The following is a 26992-nucleotide window of genomic DNA, read 5'->3' as shown; positions in this document are numbered from 1 at the left end:
TGGGAGCCAACCCATTCCATCTGCCCAGGCATTCCAACTGTTCCCCAGTTTGAGTCACGAGACATCTCTGCTTCGGGCTGTACCCTTTCTTTACTGACCACCGGTCCTGATACCAGCTCAGAACAGGGAAAGGCCCCTACCGTGAGCTTAGGACTCATCCTCCAAGAACTGTCCTTTACCCCGGAAAGATGTTTTCAGTACTTGTAGTGGCATTCACTTAAAAACTGATTACAGATATACATATTTTTTCATAAATAAAATTTGAGGCATATAGGTAATATATTAAAATTTTCACCAACAAGGATGTGTTAAAAATTTCAAGTTCCGTCATTCAAGTTCAATAAAGGCACACATTTTTTTTTCTTCTTCAGGCCTGCAAAGAATACAATTGTTAGTCATAAGTCACAAAAGACCTTTTCTGGGGCTTTTTTCCTTTGATTTTCATTTTCTTGGGACAAGCATTCACCCCACCCATCAGTGGCATGAATCCACCACCCAAGGAAAGTATTTAGAGGCACAGAGAGTTTTCAGTAGATTCCAGGATTGTGTCAGGTTTCAGGGTGACAGACCCCAGCTGTGCCGGGTCAGTCACCCAGGTAGGCTGTGGCCGTCTCAGTTAAGGCTTCTCGCTCCCGAATCGGGCTTTCCGGCTTCCAGGTTCCGATGCCCTCCGGACCAGCCTCGGTGGCGGCTTGGGTGGGACGCCTTCAGTCAAACTGTCATCCCTTCCTGGGTCAAACCGACTTTCGGAGAGAAGGGGCTGCCGTAGTCTGCCTGGCGTCTGGGTGCCCCCGTCTTTGCGGTGGGGTGCTGGGGGGGTGCCAGAAACAACGTCCACCTCATTCTTCCACTCCATCTTATAGGACTGGGGAGCTTTCTTGGAGAACTGCTCGGGCAAAAAGCGCCTGGCGCGCGGCTGAAGATTGAGCACGGTGGTTCCAGCATCAGCATCGGAGTCACTGCTGTTGCCATCTGTCACAGAGCAAAAGGACAAGGTGGCAGGCATTTTAGAGAGAAGGTGTCCACAAGTGACTTCAATATCTTAGTGGGTCAGGCAACCACTATTTCCCATGCCCTGGGGAGGGGAGGTCAGAGGGCTCGCTCTAAGACGCGACCTAGGAATCCTTCATAACCGCTCAGAGCATCCATTCCCACCAGTGTGTATTCCTACTAACTCCGAAAGGCTTGCTGTGTGCCACTGCTCCAAGCACTTCTAAAGACATATGCCCATTTAATCCTCCCAATCACCCATTCTGCAGGTGGGGTAAGTAGACTCACGAGATATTTGTAAGTGGTGGAGCTGCAATTGCATCTGAGACCCTCTGGCAGCAGAAGCTGTGCTCACCTGCTCCACATGGGTGATCCCAGGAGGGCTCGGCTCAGCCTCCCCGCACATAGTAATGTCTATTTATTATCTGCTATGGTGAAAATTCTTGCCTTGATCTGGCCTCTCATTCACAGCTTTGTTGATTTCCTTTATATGTTCACAAAAGGGCCAACACACTTTGCAAACAAAGGGTAGAGGCAGGATTAGAACCAGATTCAGGGGCTGGAGTTCTGTGAGTAGGGCAGCCGATGGGATGCTTGCCCAGGAGCTGAGATTCTTGGGAACTGAGGACATGTTTGCTGGTGGTACCATGGACCATGGTTCTAAATACTCAGCGCTGCCTTGTCTTAGTCTCACCTTACCTTCCATTACTGCTAGCCATCATTCGACTTCCCTCGTCTCAGTTAATTAAGTAAAAAAGAAAAATTAAAAAAGAGTGAAAGGAAGGTAATTATTGTTACATCCCACATTTTCGTAACATGAAATCCTAACATGATCCTTCTGGGGTTACCCAGACAATAGCTTGGGCGTCTACATAAAGACTACCATCACGTAAAGAGATATTAGACCTTATAATACAGTTTGTATCATTGTAGCCAGAAGTAAAATATATATTCGAATTATTGTGGAAATTTAATTACTTACACATTACAGCTTTCTATTTACCTGTTCACTAAACCCATGGTGACAATATTTGCTGTTGCTATATCAAATAGACTCATTATGGAAAGTAGCTGATTGGATTATTTAGAATCTGCACAGAAAACCATACGCAAAGGTTGAAATGTTCACAAAAGGTCACCCAATTATTATTTTCGATTTGCAAACTACTGAACTCATCCTTAATGAAGAAAAACAAGAAGTAAATCTCTCTCTTTTATAAGCATTAGCAAATGAATTTAAAGTTTTGTTCTTGTTTTGTTTTGCTACACTACCTGCATTAGAAATAGTCTTTTTCTTCTGTAGCTTTTCTGGAAGCTTTGTATTTTTAGGTAAGGATAAATATCGAGAGGTTGATGTGGAAGCCTGTAAAATAAATAGAAAACCTTATTTAGACCACACAAATAACACACATCATATGTTAAAAACAAAAACTTTTATGGTAAAACTTGGTGTTAGGAATCAAAATTTTAGTTCTTGATTCCAAATTACTTTGTGAGGGGCCGTAACTATGATATTTGAAATACCTACATCTCTTTCAAAATAGCACAGAGACTGTACCTAAAGAAAATAAAAATAAATGGGACCACTAGAAACAAGTCCACTAGGTCTTCTTAGAAAAAAAAAGTTATATGTAAAAGCTATTTGTATTTCTTAAAGAAGCATGTATAAAAATACTACTAGAAGGAATCAGACCTATATGAATGGGAAAGAAGGTATGTTAAAAAAAAAGCAGCACATTTGTTTTATTTACTCTAATAAATATTGAAAATGATAGCACAACAAAAAATATGACCATAGCTAACTTACTGACATTTTGAATGCCACAGTCTCTAAAATTTTAAATTAACTTTTAATTGACACGGCGACATTTTACACATAAAAAGATCTGCTTGTTCACATATAAGCATTTTGATCTCTGATAACCCATAGATAAGGAACGCCGTCGAAAAATTATATTATGATGTATTAATTTTACATAGCAGGTATTGCATCTTATTTTTAATAATTTCGATTTGCAAACTACTGAATAAATCATAATATAATTTTTCAATGGCGTTCCTTATCTATTGATAGAGCCCTGGACCCACTGATCCACGTGAGCCTTTCTACCATTCCTCAGAGATCATTGGCTGTAACCTCTCCCTGGAAAACTTAAAGATTTCTTTCCAGATTAAGCCTGGCCCAGCCTTCTGTTGAAAATTGTATCTTGACTGTCTCTTCCCTGTACTCCTGATCTCCTTTATTTTCTCCGTAGCACTTCCTGCCTTCTAACATAACAGATAATTTATTTATGCTATTTATTGCTGGCAGTCTTCTCCCCCACTAGTATACGAGGAAGGACCCAAAACACCAGAATTTATGTATGAAAATTGTGTACTCTGACATGTTTAAGCTTCTGTCACCTTCAAACACTTCGTCTGATGCACTACACCTACTGAAATGCTTTTTCCACTGCTCAAAACTGTTTTTGAACTTGTTAATTTTATGCTTGGCAGTGCTTCTGCTGTTTTTTGTTTTACCTTTGAGGACTTTTTTTTCATCCGTAGAAACAAAAAGAAGTCACTCAGGGTGAGATGGGGTGAACAGGTTGGGTGGGGCATGGGAGTCATGTCATTTTCGCTTAAAAACTGCTGAACACTCAGCAAGGTGTGGGCAGGTGTGTGGTCGTGGTGGAAGAACCAGTCACCTGTTTGCCACATCTGGGGATGTTTCTTCCACAAATCATGTCACCACCTTCTCATAACTTCCAGATAAAAACTTTGGTTGGCCGTTTGATCCCGGGGAACAAATTCCAAGTGTACTATAAGGGGTCTGCCCTTCAAAAAAAAATTCCGGTTTTTGGGGGGTCCCTCCTTATATGCATCCTACAAGTGTAGGCATCTGTCAGTTTTGTTCACCCATGTATTCCAGGTGCCTGAAACATACTAGATGTCAAGAAACGTGGGAAAACACTTTATAATTCTATCCTAGAGTTCCTGCCATCCAACTCTAAACAGCCACTTGATCGGGTTAGTTGGTCTGACCAGCTGATCAACAGAAGAGTTGGCTCCGCCCACAGAAGTCAGCTGCACCCCAGTTACCCTGCGCTCTCGATTCAAGCTGTTGTCTTTCCTAATGCTTTCTCGCAAACTGTGCCGCCGCCGAATCAGAATCTCCTTGGCTTGTCTCTCACTGGTGTCGGCCGTCAGATTGTGTCTGTTGTAAGACAAAGTCTGAAATGAAAACACATAAGGGACATTAAAAAAAAAAAATCATTCCCCCAGAAATTCCAAAACCGTGTTGTGTTTCTTTGGATTTGCCCTCCAGGAAGGCACTTACAACTTCTGTGCACAGCAAAAAAATTAAAATGAGAAAAGTTGATGCCTCGAATTTTGAAATAACTTATTCTTTAATAAAAGTCAGCGAATAAGTTTTTTTTTTTTTACCTTGAAAAGTGTGAGCTTCATAACTGAGTAAAACGACTGAATTCACCAGGTGCCTTGTCTACCTTGAAGTACTTTGTATGTACATAGTCAGTACTAACAGCCAGAAATAAAATACGAGTCATCTTTCTACAGTCTCTGTTGAATAAGAATTACTGATATAAAAACAAACCACTTTGAGCCACTTGGTGGTGCCATGTCCCTTTGATTCACTCAGACCTTTTCCTTTTTTCAACTGAGTTGTCACATTGAGAAAGCTAGTGCTCCCCCAGTGATGGTCATGTCCCAGTACAAGTAAAGTTCTAAACTAGGGCTGTCCATGGATTCCATTTTTTAGTTTTATAAGCTACAATGAAATGTGTTTCCTAAAATAAGTCGTAATGAATAACTAAGTTCATTTTCTGATAAATAAACATGTACTTCTTGGGACTATTCTTGTGTCCGGAACTTTATAGGTCCTGTAGAGAGAATCAAATGTCACACAGAACAAGGCTCAATCCCTGCCTTGAGGAGTTTACTATCTAGTTGGGTATCTAAGGCTAACGCAGTAATACAAAATCATAAAATCATGTGCTAAAATCACATGGTACAGTGAAAGCTCAGGTGCTATCCCGTTGAAATATAGAGATGGAAATAATAAGGTGGTTATTGGGAAAATCTTAAAAATTGGAGGCTATGAGCCAGCTGACAAGAAGCAGTGAGATGCCCCAAGAAGACAGCGAGAAAGCCATACCGGCCAAGGAATGAAAACAGAACTTCTTACTCCCTAGGCATTGGGGGAACAGAGGGAGGAAGATGTGAAAATACGGCTGGATAAAGTGGAACTTGGAGATAGAGAGCCCAGATTCTCAAAGAACAGCTTAGTTTCCAAGACAAACTCTTGTTGGCTTCATTCTAAATAGGAGAATGCTGCCATTAAAAGGTGCTTTAGGGAAAAGAGATGGGTAAGAATCATGTGGATGGATTTGGGAAAACCTATGGGGAGACCACCCAAGAAGCTGGAGAAATGGCCCACACAAGAGTGAGGAGGACTCCTGTCACACTGTGTGGCTCATGTGCCTTTGTGCCCTAATTTCTCCATCTGTGAAATGGAGACAATAGTAACACCTACAACTTGTTGGAAGATTAACTGAGATAATACGTGCAATGCACTGGAATGGGGCTTGGCAAATTGAAGACACTTTAATCTTTAGCTATGTTATTAGAATGAGGTGTTAGCAGACGAAATGAAGTGAAAGAAGTGACTCAGACGACACCTTCAAAGAAGAAACTACAGCACTTTATGAATAACAATGAGGATTAAATCCATTTAAAGTCAAGACTAAGCTATAAAGCTATTTCCTTAAAAAAAAAAAAGCAGTTCCTTTAGTTACTATTAGTCATCACATATATTTCTTTATTTCCAAACTCATAGCAGCAGAACCGCCAAGGGACCCAAGGCTTCAGCTATGGTGTCCAGGAGGATAGTAGGACCCAGTGGACCCTGAAGGATAGTTGAGGGAAGGAGAGAAGATGCCCCATGCAGGCCCACTGAGGTTAGGGCATGGCAGTCATCCAATTACAGCACAAAACAAGAAGGCAAATACTTAGCCCAAGGTACATAAATATTTTGCTAAGTAAATCATTCTCACCCGCTGACGGATCTGATAGAGGTTCCTTGATAATATTTCTCGAATTTCATCCATTTCACCAGGTGTGAGCTTCCTTATTTTTTCTTCACGACAATCACTGAAAATGTAGAAAAGAATGTTTTATCTTTCAATAAATATTAGAGTCATTATTTTCTTCCTTAAAGACATGCTATTGTTTAAGAAGTATCTTAAGTTTAAAAATAGCACTCAGGAATTCTTCAATATTATTAAATAACTCAAAATTCTAAAACTCATTGTAGTGTCAAAATCAGTCACAATAAGTTTCATAATGCACAAATTTTCAGAGTTCATTCATGCCATCATTTTTTTAAGAAAGAAAAACTGCAGTGGCTTACAATGCTATCATCGATTATTTCCAACACTCCATAAATAATGTAGAATGCTTTCCTTCAACAGGATGTTATTAGCTGTATTCTATTATTAAGGCTTTGCATTTTAAATACCATTTTTAAATACCATATCATAAATGTTTGCAAATACCATTTAAAATAGAGTAAGTTCCCTACATACGAATGAGTTCCATTCCAAGAGTATGTTCGTAAGTCCAATTTGTTCATTAAGTCCCATAAAGTTAATTTAAATACCCAACTAACACAATTAGCTGTACAGTACCAGCTACCTCACCCCTACTTTTACACTTGCTTCTAGATATTCTGGGCTTGAAATAAAGATACTGTGTAATACTGTACTCTGTTTAATACCGTACAGTAAAGTACACAAAAACACAGCCACTTGTAAAGGATGCACTCATGTGACAATGCCTGCCAGACACATGAACTGACTTATGTGATTGAACATGTGAACGCACATTTGCATCTTTGAAAGTTCACAACTTAAAGGCTCATATGTAGGGAACTCTATGTATGTATGTGCAGTCAGTCCTCATTATTTGCAATTCCATATTTGTGAGTTAACTCACTTGCGAAAATTGATTTGTAAACCCAATACCAATGTCTCCAGCTCTTTTGCAATAATTCCCAGACATGCCAAGAGCAGCGACAAATTTGAGTCACTCAATACGTATTCCCAGATGTTGAGCCAGAAGACACTGCTTTCTTGTTTCTGCTCTCATGCTATAAATAATGTCCTTTTCACACTCTCTCCAGTGACATATTTTTCACATTTTAATGCTATTTTTGGTGATTTTGCTGTTTGAAGTGGCCCCCAAGCATAATGCTGAAAGCTGCCTAGTACTCCTAAGTGCAAGAGGCTGTGATGTGCCATCTTGTGGAGAAAATGCGTTAGGTAAGTGCGATCACACATGAGTTACATTGCTGTTGACTATGAGTTCAGTGCTAATGAATCAACAATATATATTAAGCAAGGTGTCTTGAAACACAGACATACACAAAGGTTACATATTGATTGGCTGATGAAAATTTTGCGATCAGAGGCTTGCAGGAACCTAGTCTGCTACGTCCCCTGGGAACAATAGTTCAGTATTTGCAAATCAGTGTTTGAGGCTACTTCATAGAACACAACTACCACAAATAACAAGAATGGACTATATTTATATTACTTGAACTCCTTCCAAAAGGCTTTGAGGCAGCCAATAAAAATATATAGTACAATAAAATAAATAGATAAGAAAAAGTTAAGGAAACTAAGGCTGGGAAGGTTAATATTCATAAATGCTGGTCTTACAACAGGAGCACTGAGGATACACAAGTTAAAAAGTACAAACCTGCCAATACTGTAAACCAATCGTAACAGTAATTACTGGGGTACAAAAACTTAGTGCCCATTCAGCAGGTAAGGAATACACACAAAGGAATACACACAAAGGAATAAACACAGATTTAATACTTCAGCAAGATAGACTTCTCTAAATTTAGATAATTCCTTTTTGCCTCAATCTCAATTGTTCAGATGATTTTCTTAAGAAGCATCTATTTTAGGAAGAGGTATTGTTTAGACAGCTGTCCCAATTGCTAGCCAGGGCTTTTTGATCAGCAAAGCTGATCCACAGAATTTTAGAGTTGGAAGGAACATAAAAGGTCATTAAGTAACAATCTTTTGATATTTGATTTTCGTGTATAATGTTCCCACCAAGTTTTACCAAAAAATGTTTGCACACAGCCAATGACAAAGTGCATAACTATGTCCCTGTTTATACTTAAATGCCTAAATCATTAATTTAAATATAATATAAAATGCATGAATCTTACATGTTCAAAAAAGTGAACATATGCAACCACTGCTGAACTCAAGAAATAGAACATTAACTGTAACGCTCAGAAACCACTTCATGTCTCCTCTCATCAATCAATACTTCTCTCCCTTTTTGCCAAAGGCAATAATTATCCTGACTTCTAATATCAGAGATTCATTGTGCCTGAATTTGAGCTTTATATACGCTGAATAATATGTCTTTTGCATTTAGTTCTTTGGCTTATAATTATGCTGAAGATCCATCTGTGTTACTGCATGTATCCAAGTAGCTGTAGTTCGAATTCATTTTCACTGCTGTATAATATTCTGTTGCATAAATAGAACACAATTTATCCATTTTATTGTTGATGAATATTTGGCTTAATTTCAACTTTTGGACACTGTAAACAATGCTCCTATGAGTATTCTTGTGTATGTTTTTTGGAACACATACGATTTTAGCCATTTGCGGGTCCTATTTTGTAAAGTAACCGAACAAACCATCTTGTCCGTTATTATGTAGGATAGTCTTTTTTTGTAAGCTTTATGCGAGGCATGTATCTTCTCCCAGTCTGTGGTTTGTCTTTTCACTTCCTTAATTATGTATTAGGATAAACAAAATATCATTATTTTAATATACAATGTATCAATCTTTTCTTTTATGGTTCGTGCTTTGGCGACTCATTTTTTAAAAATTATTTCTTATGAAAACACTAAGAAGATATTATCCTATATAATTTTCCAATGATTTATGTTTCACTGCTAACAGTAAGATCCACAGGAACCTTGACTTGTGAGGTTGTGATCAATTTCACCTTATCTCCATAAGGATATCTAATTGACCAGAACTATTTTTTGAAAAGGCTCTCTTTTCTCCCCTGCTTGGACTGTACACTTTGCCATTCATTATGTGTCCATATATGGGTGGGTCTGTTCAGAACTCTCTATTTAGGTCCACTGGTCTATCTGTTCCGATTCTAACATCACATTGTCTTAATCACGTGGCTTTCTAAAGAGTCCTGTTATCTTATAGTGTAAATCTTCCAAATTTGTTCTTCAAAATTATATGGTTAATTTTGGTCTTTGATATTTCCATATAAACTTTAGGACCAACTTACCTAAACACACACACACACACACACACACACACACACACACACACACACACACACACTCATGATTTTGAATGCTATTGTTTTGAATATATAGATCTAGTTTAGGAGAATTGAAGATTTTACAATATTAAGTATTTCTCTTCTTCAATAAATATTGTCGTTATCTGTTTTGCACTCGATATGTAGCTTTCTGTGTGATACTTCACACATTTTCTCTAAATTTGGTGTTAATGTTAGATTTGTTTGATGCTGATGTATATGACATCTCATGGTGATATTGTAAATTAAACATTTTTAAAAAGTCATCTTCTATCTGTTGATACTTATAAAAATACCACTGATTTTTCTCTCTTTTTTTTTTTTAAACATGTATTTAAAGGCCAGGATAAATTTACTTATGTCTATTGATCTGTAGATTCTTTTGAATTTTCTATGAAAACAATCAAGTCGTTTGTAAATAACAATGATTTTATCTCTTCCTTTCCTATTCTTAATCTTCTTTATTTCTTATTTTTGCCTAATACTGGCAAAATATTAAATATAAATGATACTATCAGGCATCTTTGTTTTGTTCAGATTTTAGGGTAAATCTTTCAGCATTTTAACATAACAAATCTTTGCCATAGGTTTTTTGTGAATAAACTTTATTAGTTTAAGGATGGTTTATTCTGTCCTTAGTGTGTTTATGTCTTTTTAAACAAAGAATAAATATTACATTCATCAAATACTGTTTCTGACTCTATTGAGGACAGATGGAAATCTATAATTTTCTCCTTTATTCTGTTATAAAGTGGTGAATAACTTTGATTTATTTATGACTGTTAAAGCAGCACTGTATTCCTGAAATAAAACTATAGTGATTGTGATGTAGACCCTTTTTATAAAACCCTAGTTCAGGATCGCTAATATTTTGTTAGAATTTTTACAGAAATAATATGAGTGCAGTCGGTCTATAATTTTCCTTTCTTTTAAAAGTATCTTTTTCAGGTTTAGTATCAAAGTTATGCTAGTCTCATAAGATATTTGGGAGGTTTCCTTCTTTTCTTAGTATCTGAAAGTGTTTATGTAAGATGGGTATTATTTCATTCTTAAATGTTTGATAGAATTCACAAATGAAGTCATATTGGTCTTAAGGTTTTCAGTGTAGAAAGGGTTTCAATTACAGATTTATTTTCTTAATGCTTAGAGAAACTATTCACATTTTCTAATTATTCATGGTCTTAATTTATTGTTTCTTTTTCTAATTTCATAGCCTGAGTGCTTAAATTATTGATTTTCAACCTGACTTCATTTTTAACATTTGCATTTATGGCTTAAAATTTTCCCTTTAAATATGTTTTTATAGAAGATTTGATGTTTCATATTTTCACTATATCCCAATTCAAATGTCTTTTTATATCTATTACAATCTTTTATTTAATCCAAATTTTATTTAACTTCTAAAATACAGAAATATTCTTGTTTTTATTTTGTTATATATTTTATTTTAGTTTTGATTCCCTTCTGGCAATAAAACACACTTTGCATAAAACTTTGTAAGGCTTATTTGTCTATTGATCATGGTGTTAACACCTTCTGTATCCTTACTGAATGTCTGATTGCTTAGTCTATCAATTATTGTGAAATGTTATAATTTTTCACCATAATCATAAATGTGTATATTTCTATTCTGCTTCTGTCAACTTTTGTCATATATTTTGAAGTTATTTTCCTATTTGTACACTAATTTATAATTGTTATATATTCTAAAATTGAACATTTATCATTATGAAATATATGTTTATCTCTAGCAATGGTTAAATTTTCTTTAATGGCTACTTTTCTGATAATATATTTTTATATTATTTCTTCTGTGAAATATTATACAAATATTTGCGATATTTTGTATTAAACTTGTTTTTGTTTGCTACTTTCATAGTGTATCTTTTTTCATCCTTGTATTTGTAAACTTTTCTGTATTTTTATATAGAAGAAATATTTCCTATAAGAAACGTCTAATGAATTTTATGGTTTTATCCATTCTGGTCATCTCTTTTATAATGTTTTTATCATATTTTTTGTCTTAAGATTGTTTTTGTTATTTAATTACCCCCTCTCTATTGGCTTGTCAGTTATATTCTTTTACTAGTTTTTCAGTGATTGCCTTGGATTTCAGCATTAATCATCAACTTATTAGAGTCTAAAATAAATTATTCTTTGTATAATTTTCTGGACAATATAAAGACCTTAGAACATATTAAAACCTTGCAATTTATAAGCTATTATTGTCATTAGTTTTAATTTTATATGCATTTAAAACCTCATAGTCATTATTACTATTTATATTATGATTTAATGTATTATTTCTATGCCTTTAATTCCTTCCTTCATGTTTAAACTTATCTATGAGATTTTTTCCTACTGTCTTTACATTCTTTCATTTCTCTCTTTAATGTTAACTTTTGTGTGATTATTTTGATTTGTTGGAAATACTTTTATTCTATTTTTTGAATGAAATTTTGTAGGGTATGGACTAGGTTGATAGTTTCTTTCAGGACTTTGAAGATATCATTTGTTTACATTACTTTTGTTGAAAGTCAGATGTCAGTTTTCTTTATTTTCTCCTTCAAAGAAAATGAGTATTTTTCTTTCTTTTGTGTATGTTTAAGAATTTTCCATTCTTTGTTTGTTTGGGTTTTTTTTAGCAATTTTACTAGTATGTATCTAGATTTGTCTCTTTATCTAATCTGCTTGAGGTTTGTCATGCTTCGTGTCTTTTAAATATTTTGAAAAAGTCTCAGGCAACCCCTTCAGATCCCCTCCCACTGTGGGAGCTTCTCTGTCTTCTCAATAAATCCTGCTTTCTAAAAAAAAGGGGGGAAAAAGAAAAAGTCTCAGCCATCTCTTAAAATATTGCTTCTGCCAATTTTTCTGTAATCTCCCTCTGAACCTTTTCACCACATCCCATACATTTAGTATTTTCTTTTCCATATTTGCTATCCTTTATTCCCCTTATACTTTATTCTAGTTATATCCTTTTTGCCTATCTTCTAATTAATCAATTATCTCTTCAACTGTGTCTAATCTATTTCAGTCACACTCATCAAAAGTGACTCTAAATTCAGTTACCTTATTTTCAGCTAAATAATTTCTAGTCAGAACTTTTTATTTTAAATAAGCAATGACAATGCCAAAAGTGTCAGAATCATTTTCTTTATTTATTTACATATACATAAATTTTAATGTCCTTGTCTTATAACTCAATATCTGAATCCCCTTTGGACCTGTTGCAACTGTTTATTTTGTTTCTCGTTTTTTTTTGTTGTTGTTTTTTTTGAGTTGGAGTCTCACTCTGTCGCCCAGACTGGGCTGGGCTCTGGCGACCTGATGGGCTCTGGCGATCCTTCCGCCTCATTTTTTTCATTGTTTTAGGTCACATTTTCTTTTCTACTCATAAGTTTGGTTATTTTTCTTTGGTTGCTAGATATTAATTATTTATGAAAAATTACAGAGGCTCACAGTTTAAGCCTTTTTATAATCTTGTTTTGCTCCCTATAGCATTTAAATTTGCTTCTCTCCAACATCTAAAATAACATAACATAAAGCATAATACAACATAAAACAGAATGTAATTTAGCATCCACGTTTCTAGGCTTTCACATTTTAACCAAACTCTCATTGTGTTGTGAGATCTTAAGGCATCTCTCTAAGGCATAGGTCAAATTTTGTTATTATGACTGGTTTCAAGAAACTATCGGTGCATATTTAATAATACTAACTTTTATTTGTACAACCATACTTACTTTAGAGATGCAAAAGAAGGGACGGTACTTATCATCCCAGTCTCTGCCATCTCAATGGCATGTTTTATTTCAAGCTTTTTGTATAAGGACACAATGCTTGACTTGGGTTGGTTTTCCCGAATCAAAAGCTTCCGCAGGTATTTATCATCAAACTTCTTAAACCTGTAAATAAAGGCAAATTCTCAATAAATTAATACTGCACTGACCAAGAAAAAAGTTGATTTCCCCCAATAAAATCATTTCCACTATTCCCAAGAAAAAATAAAAAGCAGTAGCAACATTTAGCTAGTCTGATTATTATGTGTATTTCATATTTGCACTCATATATCTATATAAAATTTCACATATATTGTATACACATTTAACCAGTTCGTCTGTAAATATACATATATAAGTATGCAAATATATATTTTTATATATAACAACAAATGTTTTATATATATATATTTTTGTACATTTTTGTATATGACCATGATGCACATATAAATAGTATTCAGTAATTATAGATTAAAATGTATACCATTTCTCTACTTCTCCTTTCAGCAAAATTACTCAGAAGTGTTGTTACTACTTGCTGTCTCCCATTCCTCTCCTCTGATTCTCTCTCAAACAAAGTCGTGTCCCAGGATAAAGGTCACATGAAGCAGAGTTGACTTACCCCAGTTACACCAGACAAGGCCAGCTGGAATCAGCTGACAGAGAGCCAATCCACTGAATCATAAAAAAAGTCCAACCCAGATCAGCCAAGCCCAGCACAGTCCAACTCGTCCTCGGCCTCTTGACTCATGCACTTTTTAATTTAATTTTATTTTATGTTTTGAGTTGAAGTCTCACTCTGTCACCCAGGCTGGAGTGCAGTAGCATGCTGATCATGGCCACCAAAGCCCTGACCTGCTGGGCTCAGGTGATCCTTCCGCCTCAGCCTTCCAAGTAGCACACCACCACACCTGGCCTTCCAGTGTGTGCCTTCCAAGGCACACCACCACACCTGGCTTTCCAAATGTGCCTTCCAAGGGCACACCACCACACCTGGCAAATTTTTTTTATTTATTGTAGAGATAAGGTCTCACCAAGTTGCCCGGGCTGGTCTCAAACCTATGGGCTCAGGCAGTTCTCTTGCCTCGGCCTCACAAAGTGCTGGGATTATAGATTGAGCCACCTCACCCAGCTGACTCATGCACTTTAATGAGATATGACTGCTATTTTGAGCTTCCAAGTTTTGGTGTGGTTTGTTACACAACACTATTATGCCGATACAGAAATGAAACAGCATGCAATAAATAAATATTTGTTGAGAAACATTATACATGTACTACAGTGATCACCACAAGTCCCAAAAGGTTTACAGGCACACCTGTGTCATGAAAAGAATCAATGTTAACCACATTCTTGGTGTTTTTTTGTGCTAAATAATGGAAGGCTCTCAATACTTAAATGAAGTCATCCTGAATGTGCTTTGCTAATAACTGGCCACTACACTAAAGACCCGTCTACTTCTTTCTTCTTTTAATTTGAATTTTATGTTAAGCCCATTCAGCCAGGACTGCTGACAGCAACAGAACCTCTTTTTTAACTTCCTTGATTGTCATTATTATTGTCTTAGCCTTTCACTAGAGATAAGCCAAAGAAAGACCAAACATTAAGAACAATAGCATCTACTCTATTTCATGCAGGAATTGTGGGTTTTCTTTGCTTCGTTTCCATACCTTTCATTTATCTGCCAAGCTACACATAGGCATTCTCTTTCACCATCATTAGACTGCTTTTGAGAAGATGGAGAAACATCCCTACTGTATTACCCTTTCATTTATTTCTCAAAGGATCAAATACCTTAAGAATTCTATGGCAGGACCACTGGAGATCTATAGCATAAGGATTTCAAAGAAAAGGGAAGGACATCCAACAGGTCTAAAACAATCACTTGTTTTTTGATGCCATTTTTAGTAACATCAACACTTAGGTATGTACCAGAGATGTGATCTGAGCAGAACCGATTTTTAAAATGGCCCATGTCAGCGCTAAATTCCCTCACACCCACTTTCCCTGCTTCACCTATGATACAGTGCCTGTGAAAATCCGGAATACTATTTGCAATTTACCTGGAAAAAATTTGTGCATGGAAGTATATAATGCTTCTGAAGTTAATGAATGAAGTATATCCACCGCAGTGACAAATGTTAGACATATACCAACATTACCTTTCGGACATGAACCAAGGTTGGCGCTGCCATCTTCGGCACCTAGAGCCCTCATTAGCATGGCAGCCTTTAGCTGTGTGTCTATAAGAGGGTCATGGACCCCAGAGACAGTGTCTCTGCCTGAAAGACAGATGTAGCCAGACTTTCTCTGACATTCCTTCACCTGAGCTCCAGACCAAACCCACATGACCGCAGTGTCCGCCTCCTCCTCCTTCTGACTGTGTCCCAGGGCCAGGTGACCTGATAGCTATGCCAACTCATATTTTTTATCCTTCCCACCCCCATTTGGGAAGCAGAGGAGTGGTAGAAATCTTGAACTTAATCTTCACTGTGGAAAGGGAACACACTGTTCTGGGTTAGGCCTCTCACATGTCGCTTCAAGAAAGCGTTAAGCGGAGGCTAGGGAAAGTGAGAAAGTGCTTGGGTTGAAAGGGAGAAGACAGGTGAAGCATAGACATGGCTATGAAAACAGTGGAGAGAAGAGGCAAAAATAAAATGTTTCACTGGCTTGGCACAGACAAGGCCCCATCATGGTGGGAAGTTACCAGGATAGAGTCAAAAGGCAGACCTATAGGGTTCTCTGGTCTACCACCTGCTTCCAGAAAAGTGAATACTTCCCAAGAGAAATGTCCAGTTTTTCACATTTTGACAATGCATATTTTAGTTTATTTAACTTTATCACCTTGTGCTCCCATGTGGCTAACTGGACACCCTCTCCATACAAATAAAATACTTTTCCTTTAGTCATAAAATAAGGGGAATTTTCTACGTTAGTAAATGGTGTCGTAAAGCTTGTAAAAGTTGTTCTAGCACTGGAAGTCTTTGTAACTCATTGTATTACTTAATGATATCACATACACAGAGGAGTCTGTTTGCTGTGTGATTGTTTAGCTGTCTATTATGTTGCAAAACTGTGAAGGCCTGGGGCTAGGGCCTTGATATTAAACCATCCTGTATGAGCTAACAAGAGAAAGCATTCAAAGATTCCCTTATGCTAAATTGTATGAATTGATTAAGTTGGTCAACTTTATGCAAATTAGCAGCAGAGGAATCAAAAATCTGTTAGCAAGTTAGGAAATAAAAGGCAAGCCAGATCCACCAAATATAGCTTAGAATGTGTTCTTCTGTCTTCAGGGACCAGCTTAAATGCTTCTTCCTTCAAAAGGCTTGCCTAGTCAGTGAGGGGCTGATAAATGTTTAACAAATTGCTCTATGAACACAAGGGCTCTGATATGTAGCATTTGTCAGTTCCACGGCATGAAGACCCCCCACATGGCTGATTGAAGCAACCACAGGAAAGGATGCTGAGCCCATGCAGTCAGGAAGAGAGGTCACAATGAGCTCCCCCAGCCCATGAAGGCTGGATCCTGGACCCCACTGTTCCTAGCTCTGCTGTCAGAATTGATCTCCACTTCTTGATCCCAGAGCTCTGTTTTTCTGTTTATTTTAAAGCACGCATCCCATTCTGCCTGCTTCATTTACCTTTTCCACTTCAAGTTACAAGGCCCTTGAAGATGGGTATTGAATTGCATTTACACGCTACACGGCCTTTTACAAAAAGGTAAACTCTGCGTGTATGTGTATTTATATACATCTGTGTAATCTTTCAGATAATGACGGGGCTTATAAATATATGTGTGTTATTTCTGTTAGTCTGTTTACATCCTTGGGCGCTCTGAAGCTCTGAATTTGATAAAGCCCCTCACCACGAATAGCAGAATGGATAGTAATGGAACCCCCAGTATTTATCATTGAATCAACTGTATTTCTCAGCCTCCTTCAGAGTGAGGAATGGTCACGTGACTGAGCCATGGCCAATGGAGTGAGTAGAGGAGTCGTTCGGCAGCTCCTAATAGCTTCAGTTGGAAGGCAGCTGGCATATATCCTTTGTTTCTTTCTCTTCCATCCACCACACAGCCTAGAATGGTCACTGCTGATGCCGCCATTGTGGCCCAAGGGGCAGCCTTGGAGGTCGAGGCCACTCTTTGTGGATCAACTAGACAAAGGGTCCTTGGGGAGACTGTGGAGTTGAGCTCCCCGATTAAACCTAAATTACCTAACTCTGGCGATTTGCATAAAAAACAAATAAGCTCCCACCTTTTTAAGGCACGGTTATGCCACATCTCTGTCACAGCTGAACTTTATCTTAAAGCACACACTATGGTACAACACAGAAAGAAGGACCTGGAACTCTGAAAACAATAAAAGTCAATGTGTCCTGAGCCAGAGTGATCCAGAGCTATTGTATAATGGCATAAGACTTTCTTACTTGTCTCTCCAAAAGTTGTGACCCCAGTGTCCACAAACGTCTTCAATCCCAGTCTTCACATGATCAAAAAACTAAAACAGAAAAAGATGAATTGACAGTTTTTACCTGGAATCAATAATCTTCACGCTTGTATCATGCCTAGATTCCAAAGACCCCGATAGCTTTCATTCTTTTCTTTGTATTACGAAAGCAATAAAACAACAGTTCATCATCAAATTACTGCTGAAATGTTTGCATATCCGTATTAGGCAAGTCTTAGATTATTTTGCTCATCATAACAGTTTGCACATAATTTTGGGAAAAAAGTGAAATGTAATCATTTGCCAGTGGAAACCTTTTTCAGGTTGAAGGAAGTAAAATGAAGAGACTTGTCCCTCTATTCATGCAGGAGTTCAGCACACTAACTTTGAAAAGCTGCCATGGGACTCTTTGTGTTCTATAGTTCCCAAGCACACACCTTCCCAGGCCTCTCTCCCTCTCACCTGCCATTCCTCTCTTCTCCAGGAAATGGCCCGTCTGGAGGAAGACAAAGAGAGAGACAAAGAGAGAGACAAAGAGGGGCTGGGAGAGAGAGAGAGAGCCAGCCAGCGAGAGCATTTAAATTGTCAACACTCTGTTAACACCTACCCGACAATGAATTTCTTCACTCACAGCTTGCTGTTTCTTATTGGACCGCTTAACATCAAGAAACTCCACCAGAGGTCGAATAGTTATTCCCTGCACAGAAAAAAAAAAAAAAGAATTTTCATATAAAATACAATTTTAAAACTTAAGAATTCCTTTACCTAAGCTTTGACAACCAACAACAAAACATATTTTGTTTCCAAGATAGAACACAGCAGATGTGACCATTTTTCATTTTTTTCTTCTTGGTATATTTTTGAAGGACCATGTACCAACATAGAACAAGGGAAAACATGGAAGAAATTGGGAAAGCAATCCTAAGAAATAATAAAGCAGTATCCAGTTCAGAAGAATCACATATTTTTTGTTTTATCCATAGAAAACTTTTCAATGATTCATTCATTCATTTATTAAAACAATTTTAACTGAGCTTTGAGTGAATGCGTGTGGGAATCCTGGCATCTGAGACACAAAGATGAAGAGGTAAGGGCCTTAGCTGTAGGATTTGTTGCATTTTACGAAGTCAGACACATCCAAAAAAAGTTACAAAGTAGGCAAAGGAGGAAGGACAGAGATAAACACTGGAGTGGGTCAAGGAAAGCTTTGTAGAGAGGAAGCGCTGCATAGGAGTCTTAAAAGATGTTGGAAACACACCAGAACAGCCCACAACACAGCAAAGAATCAGCAGTGAGAAAGGGTGCAGAGTCATCAAGGGTAAGCTTGGGAAATGAAGGAAACTATGAGCTATTCAATAAACTTAGACGAGGAAAACAAATTCCTTAACACAATAAAAACTGTCTACTAGAAACCTATAGTGAACAACTCACTTAATAACAAAACATTAAAAGCCAGGGACAGCACAAGGATGCTCTCTATCTGCTACGTGGTACAGTTCTGCATGTCTAGTCCATTATGTAAGAACAAACACAGAGACAAAGAAGTGATAGAGATATATAAATACTGAAAATGAAGTGATGAGATTTCTGTTGCTTATGAATGATCTATTTTTGTCCTAAAAAACCTAAGAGATTCCTTTTTTCATTGAAAAATAACAAGAAAGTGTAGTAACTAACATAAAATCAACATGCATAATCCATCCCATATACTAAATTTAAAACGTGACAAAACAAGCAACTATGCATTAGCAATGAAAAATATAGAGAGAATGTTATATACACACACATTGGTATACAATAACATATATACTATATAGATACTAAATATACATACACTATATATTTTGTCTCTCAATATACATATAACCCTATCATAAGTCCATAAAACCTTTACAAAGACAACCACAAAACTTAACTTAAGAATATAACAAAGATTTGAGTTTTAAAAAGTTACCTCTGGTTCCTAGATGGGATAACAATACAATTATAATGATGATTTCTCTCAACCGACATGCATATACAACATACCTGCAATAACATATTCCTAAAGATTTGTAACAGAACATAAGAGGTTGATTTTAAATTAACGTAGAAGAGTAAATGTAACCAAAAATTTTAGCAACAAGAGAAGAAAGGGAAATTTATAGATGGCAAAACAAACTTTTAGCTAATATACTTTCAAGTATATGATACTGGCACAAAATAGGGTGACTGTGGAGAGAGCAAGAGTGTGGAATGAAAGAAACCTCCCGAGTTGGCTGCTTGGTAAGTAGATGGTCACCACATCCTGGAAGGCAGAATGCATGATTAGGAAAGGTTGCTGGGTTTTGGGAGGAGGGCTGGGTATGTGGAGGTGTGTTCCCAGCCATGCATTTGATTTTCATCTCATCTCACCTGTGCCCTGTCTTTAAAAATGCTTTTGATAATGCAAACTAGCGCACACACACACACACACACACACACACACACTTTTCAAAAGAAGGCCATTGATTTTATTCCATCAGTCCAGCTCTGGGCATTTGTCAGCTTAACTTTCATTTTAACTTTCTAAAGTGTGAACTGATTCTGACCAAATTTGGTAAAAGACACATCTTGTGTTCTATTTGTATTCAGTCTGCCACTTTGAAATAACATATGAGGTAATAACGGTTTTCCAATCAACACATGTTCTGTAATTTTTAACTTATGTAAATGAAAACGGATATAAACGTGGTTTTCAATGATGGGATACTGCACTGAGTACCAGATTCCATGAAACCACTCGTTTAATAATAGCTTAAGGAAAAGTCGACAAAATATTGCAACTTTTAAAACTGTGTAATATGTTCTAAAGACATGAACTGATGCTTCATATGCTTCCCCCCCAACAGTGCTCATTTAGTAAATAACAAGTGAGTATTCATTATCTGTAAATACAACACATAAAAATAAAGACAGGACACAGGACCTGCCCATCGCTATGCTTATTCCTTCCAGCTGACAGACAGTCTAGATGTGAACCGTACCACAAATAAGTCCCAACTGGTCAGCTCCAGGAAGCAAGTGCAGCCTACCACCTCCATCAACTCGATGTTCTAAAAGTATAATATATGAGTTTATAATTAGCAAAACTTAAGAAATATGTGTTTGCGTCAACAGTCCCTTCTAACAGTCACCCCTTTGCTCTCTTAATTTTTTGCTGTGGTCATGCCATGCTCCACAGGAATTACTGGACGAAGACTGCTTCACTTCCTCTCCCTCCCTTCTCCCTCTCTTTTCTTCAATCCACCTATTTGGATGGCAGGTTATGTGGCATTTGTGGATGCCATGTTAAACTCCCCAAGCTGGATGTTATACTGCAGGAAGCTGGGTCTCTAGTTGGGAGAGAGAAAGGCAGAGAGAAAGGCAAAGAAGAAGAAGAAGATCTTTGAGAAGGCACTTTGGAAAATTTCTAATTTAGGTCACGCTAGAAGCAACCTGATAAGGCATAGAAAAATGAAATAACTTGTTGCCATCTACACAGGATTACAAAAATAAAACCCGTAGTTTTCCATCAAACTGCTGAGAAACATATCTGCAAAGCATGAGTTAAATTTTCACCTGTTCATTCAGTTTTAGCACAATAAACCACACCTCAGAGTCAGGCTTGACTAAAAGAATTGCTTAACAGCAGGTACAGGGAGAATGACAGGGAGGTGAGACTCGCCTCCCATCTTGTTCCGTCTCTGCTCTCTTCCCACCTTGCATTCTCTGCTCTCGTTAATATGGCAAGGGAAGGAAAAAAAAAAGCTCCTGTGTGAGTCCAATAAGCATTCTTTTGCAAGAAAATTCGTTCTTGTTTTGTATGTCAGAATTAATGTTTGCAAAAGAGGTGGGAGAAGAGAGAAACTCCCTTATATTCCCTTGCTGATTTAGCAGGTAAATTCCAGAAAAACTTCAACAAACTTTTCTCGTGTATTAAAAAGATCATCATTGCTATGGTATCTTATGGAAGACCATTTTCATATCACACACTTGATCACAGGTCGCAAATGCAGTTGTGCAAACTGTATTTCTCTTAGAATGGGATAAGTGGAGTGAGGGCCGTAAGAGTGTCCCAACAGGTGTTGATGGTCCCCGTGGGTTTGGCTTTCTTCAGCACTTCCGATACCACACAGTGATCACTCCTTCTCTGTCTGACACTTCCCCTAACCCTGGCTCTCTGTGTACTTCGTCTTCAAGATCTCCCTCTTCCCTGCACAATCAGTATTCAAACATGCTGCAATGCTCCCATCTCTGAAAACCAGCAACACCAAATCCTTCCTTTGGAAGATATCCTCCTCTGGCCACTCTCCCCCTTCTCTGTGGTTCCTCAACAGAGTCACCTGTGTTTCCCGCCTCCAATTTCTATCTTGAATTCAATAGATTGGGGTTTTGTGTTTCCATCTGACCTAAAGTGCTCTTGTGAGGATGGTCACTTGTCAACGTACACCTGCATCAATGGTCCTCCTCCACTCAGTCTCTCTTGACTGTGCAGCTGCATTTTTCACGGTTGCTAGAACTCTCACCTCCCTGAATATATTCTTCATGTGGATTTGGAGGTATCTTCTTGGCTGTTCACCCATTTCCATCTCCTGGGCTGGTTCCTCACCATTCTTTTGATTTCTAAATATTGGTATGTTTCAGGGTTCAGTCCTCAGATGTCTTCTTTTCTATACTCTTTCTACACTCACTTCCTGAGTAATTTCACCAGACCTGTATGACTTGAAAGTCATCCATATACTGGGGAATCCCAAATGTTTATCTTCCATCTGACTTCAGCCAAAAATTCCAGACTCATATATATACAACTGCCTATCAACTTCTCTACTTGGATTTTTAATAGGCAAATGTGCATGTCCAAAGTTTACACATCCAAACTGAATAACTGGCGTCCCCACTTTCCAACCTAATATTCCTCAGTATTCTCCACTAAATTTAATGTCACCTGGTTACTTTTATCTTGAAAGATGGTTGCTCAGTCACAAATACTGAGCAAGAATACTGGAACAATCTTTTACTGTTCTTTCTCCCACACCCTAAATCATTCACCTACATTTTTCTCTCTTAAAAAATCCTGGCCAGGTGCAATGGCTCAAGCCTGTCACCCCAGTACTTTGGGAGGCCAAGGTGAGAGGATTGCCTGAGCCCACGGGTTTGAAAACAGCCTGGGCAACTTGGTGAGAGCTCATCTCGACAATAAATACAAAATCAGTCAGGCGTGTAGTCCCGGCTACTTGGAAGGCTGAGGCAGAAGGATTGCCGAAGCCCAGCAGGTTGACGCTGGGGTGGCTATGAGTGTGCCACTGCACTCCAGCCTGGGTGATGGAATGAGACTCCAACTCAAAAAAAAAAACAAAAATTCCTGTTCATCTTGCTCATTTTACTGTGGGACCAGAACATATTATATCAAATTCTATGGAATTCTACCTAGTAATGGCATATGTTAATTAAATGTAAGATTAAGATTAAATATAAAGATGGTATCATTATAAAGCGTATGTCCATTTGTTTGATAAATGAAAGCACATTTAAGCGTCTTCACAAATAATGAGCACCATCAATCGAGTTTGAGAGGCCAAATTAGCAAAGGTTTATTTCATTGTTGTGAGAGGTCACCTGGCCACTGGCCCTCAGCAACTGCAGGGGGTGTCAAGAATGCAAAGCCTTGATTACTTTTTAATTTGCCCATTTCTCAGGATTGCAAGTACAAGCAGTCCTGAGAGATGAAGTGATATCACCCTCCAGAGACATGACAGATCCCCAAGTGCAGGCACCATCACGTGTTCCTTGTGTCCACACCATGGGACAAGGGAATGTGAAAAATTGACCCAAAGCTCTGGCTACTACTTTTAGCATGAGTAATAAAATGCTGTGTCTCTGACCCAGGAGTCTTCTGTATGAAACGGCAACAGCCTATCTTGTAAGCTTTCAAGTAAACTAAGATTCTAGATGCTTCACAGTGTTGCACAGAGATGTACAGTAAACTATATCACTAACGTATAACAGAGGCAAAAATAAATGCCATGTCTAAAATTCTGGTCAACCTTGCTACTTCATGGACTTCTGGATAACCACTGAACACATCTACAAAATTCCAGATATCTGCCTTAGGATTAACCAAACAATAGTTACTGCAATCTAACTCCTTTTTTCTTCCAAATAAACTCGCCGGAGCCCAGCAGGTCGAAGCTGCGGTGGCCGGGAGCGTCGGAGTGAGACTCCAACTCAAAAAAAAAAAAAAAAAGTATATTGAAACAATTTAAATTTTCCTTTCATTACAATTTTTCTTAATGTTGTATATTAAAAATAGCAAATTATGAAGTTATAGCCCCATGTCAGAAATCACACTTTAGATTCATATCATCTCTCCTGTACTGCCCCAGAAGGAGGTGTCATCATCTACATTTTACAGCTAAGTAAATTGAGACCCACAAAGCTGCAAGGTGCAGGCTCAGAAATCAACCCAGGATAGCCATACTCTCAGGCTGTGCTTTATATTACCACACTCCATCCTCTCGAATCTTGAATATAATTTGAAAACATGAGAATCAGCTTATATTTTATGTAAATAACCTTACCAATATTATTGAAGTAAAAATGAACTCCAGGAATCAGAATTGTTTACTCATTCAATATTCCACCAATAAGTCTATGTTATGATAATATGATAATGTTCTTTATAAAGAGGCTACTTTCTCTAATCAGCAAAATGACTCAAGCAATATTAAAATTCTCATTGTAAATTATAATATCAGATAATAATAACTTAGATGTCATATGAAATTCTATTTCTAAGGTAAGGCTAACTCAGTTGTCTCAGACTGAAGAGTTAATCATGTAAGCATATTGAAATAGGCCGGGCTCCGTGGCTCAGCCTGTAATCCCGCGCCTTTGGGAGGCTGAGGTGAGTGAATTGCCTGAGCCTGCGGGTTCGAGACCCGCCTGGGCAGCGAGACCTCATCTCTACAAAAAAAAAATTAGCCGGGCGTGGTAGAGCACGCCTGTAGTTCCGACTACTCAGAAGGCTGAGGCGGAAGGATCGCCGGAGCCCAGCAGGTCGAGGCTGCGGTGGCCGGGAGTGGCCACTGCACTCCAGTCTGAGTGACAGAGTGAGACTCCAACTCAAAAAAAAAAAAAAGAATATTGAAATAAGAAAGGAAAATATTTAAAGTTGAACAATAGCTCCAATAACACACAAGTTGTCATTTGAAAAAGAATACAAAATGCTTACATGAAAGGCAACATTTTGTGTGTGGATTTATAATTAGTAATCCCTGCTATATTTTTAACCTATCAAGTATTTCCCTCGTGGCTTCTTTCACTGAATTCCTCAATTATTGATGTGCTCTGGAAAAGAGCTCCTTCTTGAAGGGAGGACGTGCGTGTATTTTTGTGTGTGGGTATCCATTCGAGTGTGTGTGTGTGTGTGTGTGTGTGTGTGTGTGTTCATAGTCCTTAAGGGCCAGGGGTAGGTAAGAGAATGGGAGGAAGACGAAGGGGTCTCGTCAAGGAACCAAGTAATATGCCCACATCAATCTCCAATCTGTGTACAAAGAAGGGTGGCAGAGAGCAGCAAAGGAGGGAATATCAACAAGTGAGGAACTTCAGCAATCTCCCTTCCCCATGGACATCAGATTGAGTTTGGCCAGATTGTCCTTCAATCTAATCAGAGGAGAGACCGACACCACTATGTTTGCAGCCTCCAAATATTGGTCACCTACATCTTCCCCTCCGAGGGTTCGGTTGATATGGTCACAGAAATACAGCCAATACACCTTAACCATTCTGTTTGTTGCCTCAGTCTTTCTTCTTTTCCGTCAGGGCCTTTACCTATCTCCAACTTTCTCCTCCCACGTACCTTCTTCCTCTCCTCTTTACACTCAGAGAAAGCCATATGCCTACGTCACTGAGAACAGGTGGCCCATCTTGCAGGAACTTCCTGATTTTCTGCCTCCCCATAAGATTCTGGACTTCCCATACTTCACAGGAGGTAGATGTTATTCTAAGAGTGATCCTAGCCGGGCTTGGTGGCTCAGCCTGTAATCCCGCGCCTTTGGGAGGCTGAGGTGAGTGGATGGCCTGAGCCCGCGGGTTCGAGACCCGCCTGGGCAGTGAGACCTCATCTCTACAATAAATCAAAAAATCAGCCGGGCGTGGTAGCGCATGCATGTAATTCCGGCTACTGGGAAGGCTGAGCGGAAGGATCGCCGGAGCCCAGCAGGTCGAGGCTGCGGTGGCTGGGAGCTGCCACTGCACTCCAGTCCGGGTGACAGAGTGAGACTCCAACTCAAAAAAAAAAAAAAAAAAAAAAAAATGATCCTTGACTCTATTTTGGCTCACCAGGCACATCTAGTCTTGTTGAATGGTCCTCCATAATAAACAGAATCATATCTACATCTTTCCATCTCCGTCTCTATTTCCCAAGGCTAAATCATCACCATTTCTGGCCTGGACTACTGTGCAAATATCCAAATCGCTCGTGCTGCTTCTATTTTTGTCTCCGATAATCCATTATCTCACCCAGCAGCCAGAAAGATCTTTTTAAAACACGTCACTTCCCTGCTTAAAAATCCTTCTCATCATCCTTCCGTTAAAACCACTCTTCACTTCAGACTTCAAAGCTCAACAACGTGTGGCTTCCTCTGTCTTTCTATTTCTGCTCTCTCCTTTCCAACTTGCTTTCTGTTCTGTGAGTTCCCCACCTTGGGACTCCTCCATCAGCTCTTCTTTCTGTCTGAAAAGCTCTTTGCCAATCCTTGCTGACTCCATGTCTTCCACATCTCAGATTAAATGTAACCTTCACAGAAAGACTTTTGCCAACTAGACCTATGGTGCCAATACTTTCTGTCTTGAACAGCAGGAATTATGCATTTTCCCTTTGAGTACCATCAACAACCAGCCCAGTGTATAGGATGCAAAGGTTGAGTTTATGCTGTTCCACTGAGCAGTGTTGGTCTGTAGTTACTAATTGACAATGATACAAATATAGAAACCCCACCTCAGTTAGGTTAGCTGACAAAGAAGCAAGCTCACTTGTCATACTAAATATTTGTGTTTATTCAAAGTGGGTGTATAGGCATTTAGTATAGGCAATCAATATTTCTTATATCTTCTGGGTGAGTCTGAATTCCAAAAAACCAAAAGCTTGTGCACGCAATAATGATACATTATGTTAATTACCTACCCATATTTTCAAAGAACGATATTATCCATTTTCCAATACTTTTCTTTCTTTTATTCAATGTTTGTTCTGACTGTAGAAATGTAATTTCATGTTTGACTAGCCTAATCACTGAACAGTTTGAGCTTGTATTTTATATGTCCTCTCTTGAATGACATCTTTTTCTGAGGTCACTTCCATTTTATATATATATATATATATATATATATAT

General features: G+C 38.1%; 1 protein-coding gene across 1 annotated transcript in view; it reads right to left on the bottom strand.

Annotated features, from left to right (window-relative positions):
- Nucleotides 1-266: 266 nt before the first annotated feature.
- SLC9A2 (solute carrier family 9 member A2) overlaps nt 267-26992 on the bottom strand; it is a 59375-nt gene continuing 32649 nt past the window's right edge. The window contains exons 5-11 of the mRNA XM_008064778.2: nt 18208-18297; nt 17581-17651; nt 13114-13275; nt 6045-6141; nt 4072-4203; nt 2263-2353; nt 267-972 (exon numbers count right to left, since the gene is read on the bottom strand). Coding sequence (XP_008062969.1) covers nt 617-972; nt 2263-2353; nt 4072-4203; nt 6045-6141; nt 13114-13275; nt 17581-17651; nt 18208-18297 — 999 coding nt within the window. The 3' untranslated portion in view covers nt 267-616. The remainder of the gene's footprint in view (nt 973-2262; nt 2354-4071; nt 4204-6044; nt 6142-13113; nt 13276-17580; nt 17652-18207; nt 18298-26992) is intronic.

The sequence above is a fragment of the Carlito syrichta genome, unplaced genomic scaffold (genome assembly GCF_000164805.1).
Source record: "Carlito syrichta isolate Samal-C Ts95f unplaced genomic scaffold, Tarsius_syrichta-2.0.1 Scaffold308018, whole genome shotgun sequence".
Classification (NCBI taxonomy): domain Eukaryota; kingdom Metazoa; phylum Chordata; class Mammalia; order Primates; family Tarsiidae; genus Carlito; species Carlito syrichta.
This window is presented reverse-complemented; position numbering and strand designations above follow the sequence as displayed.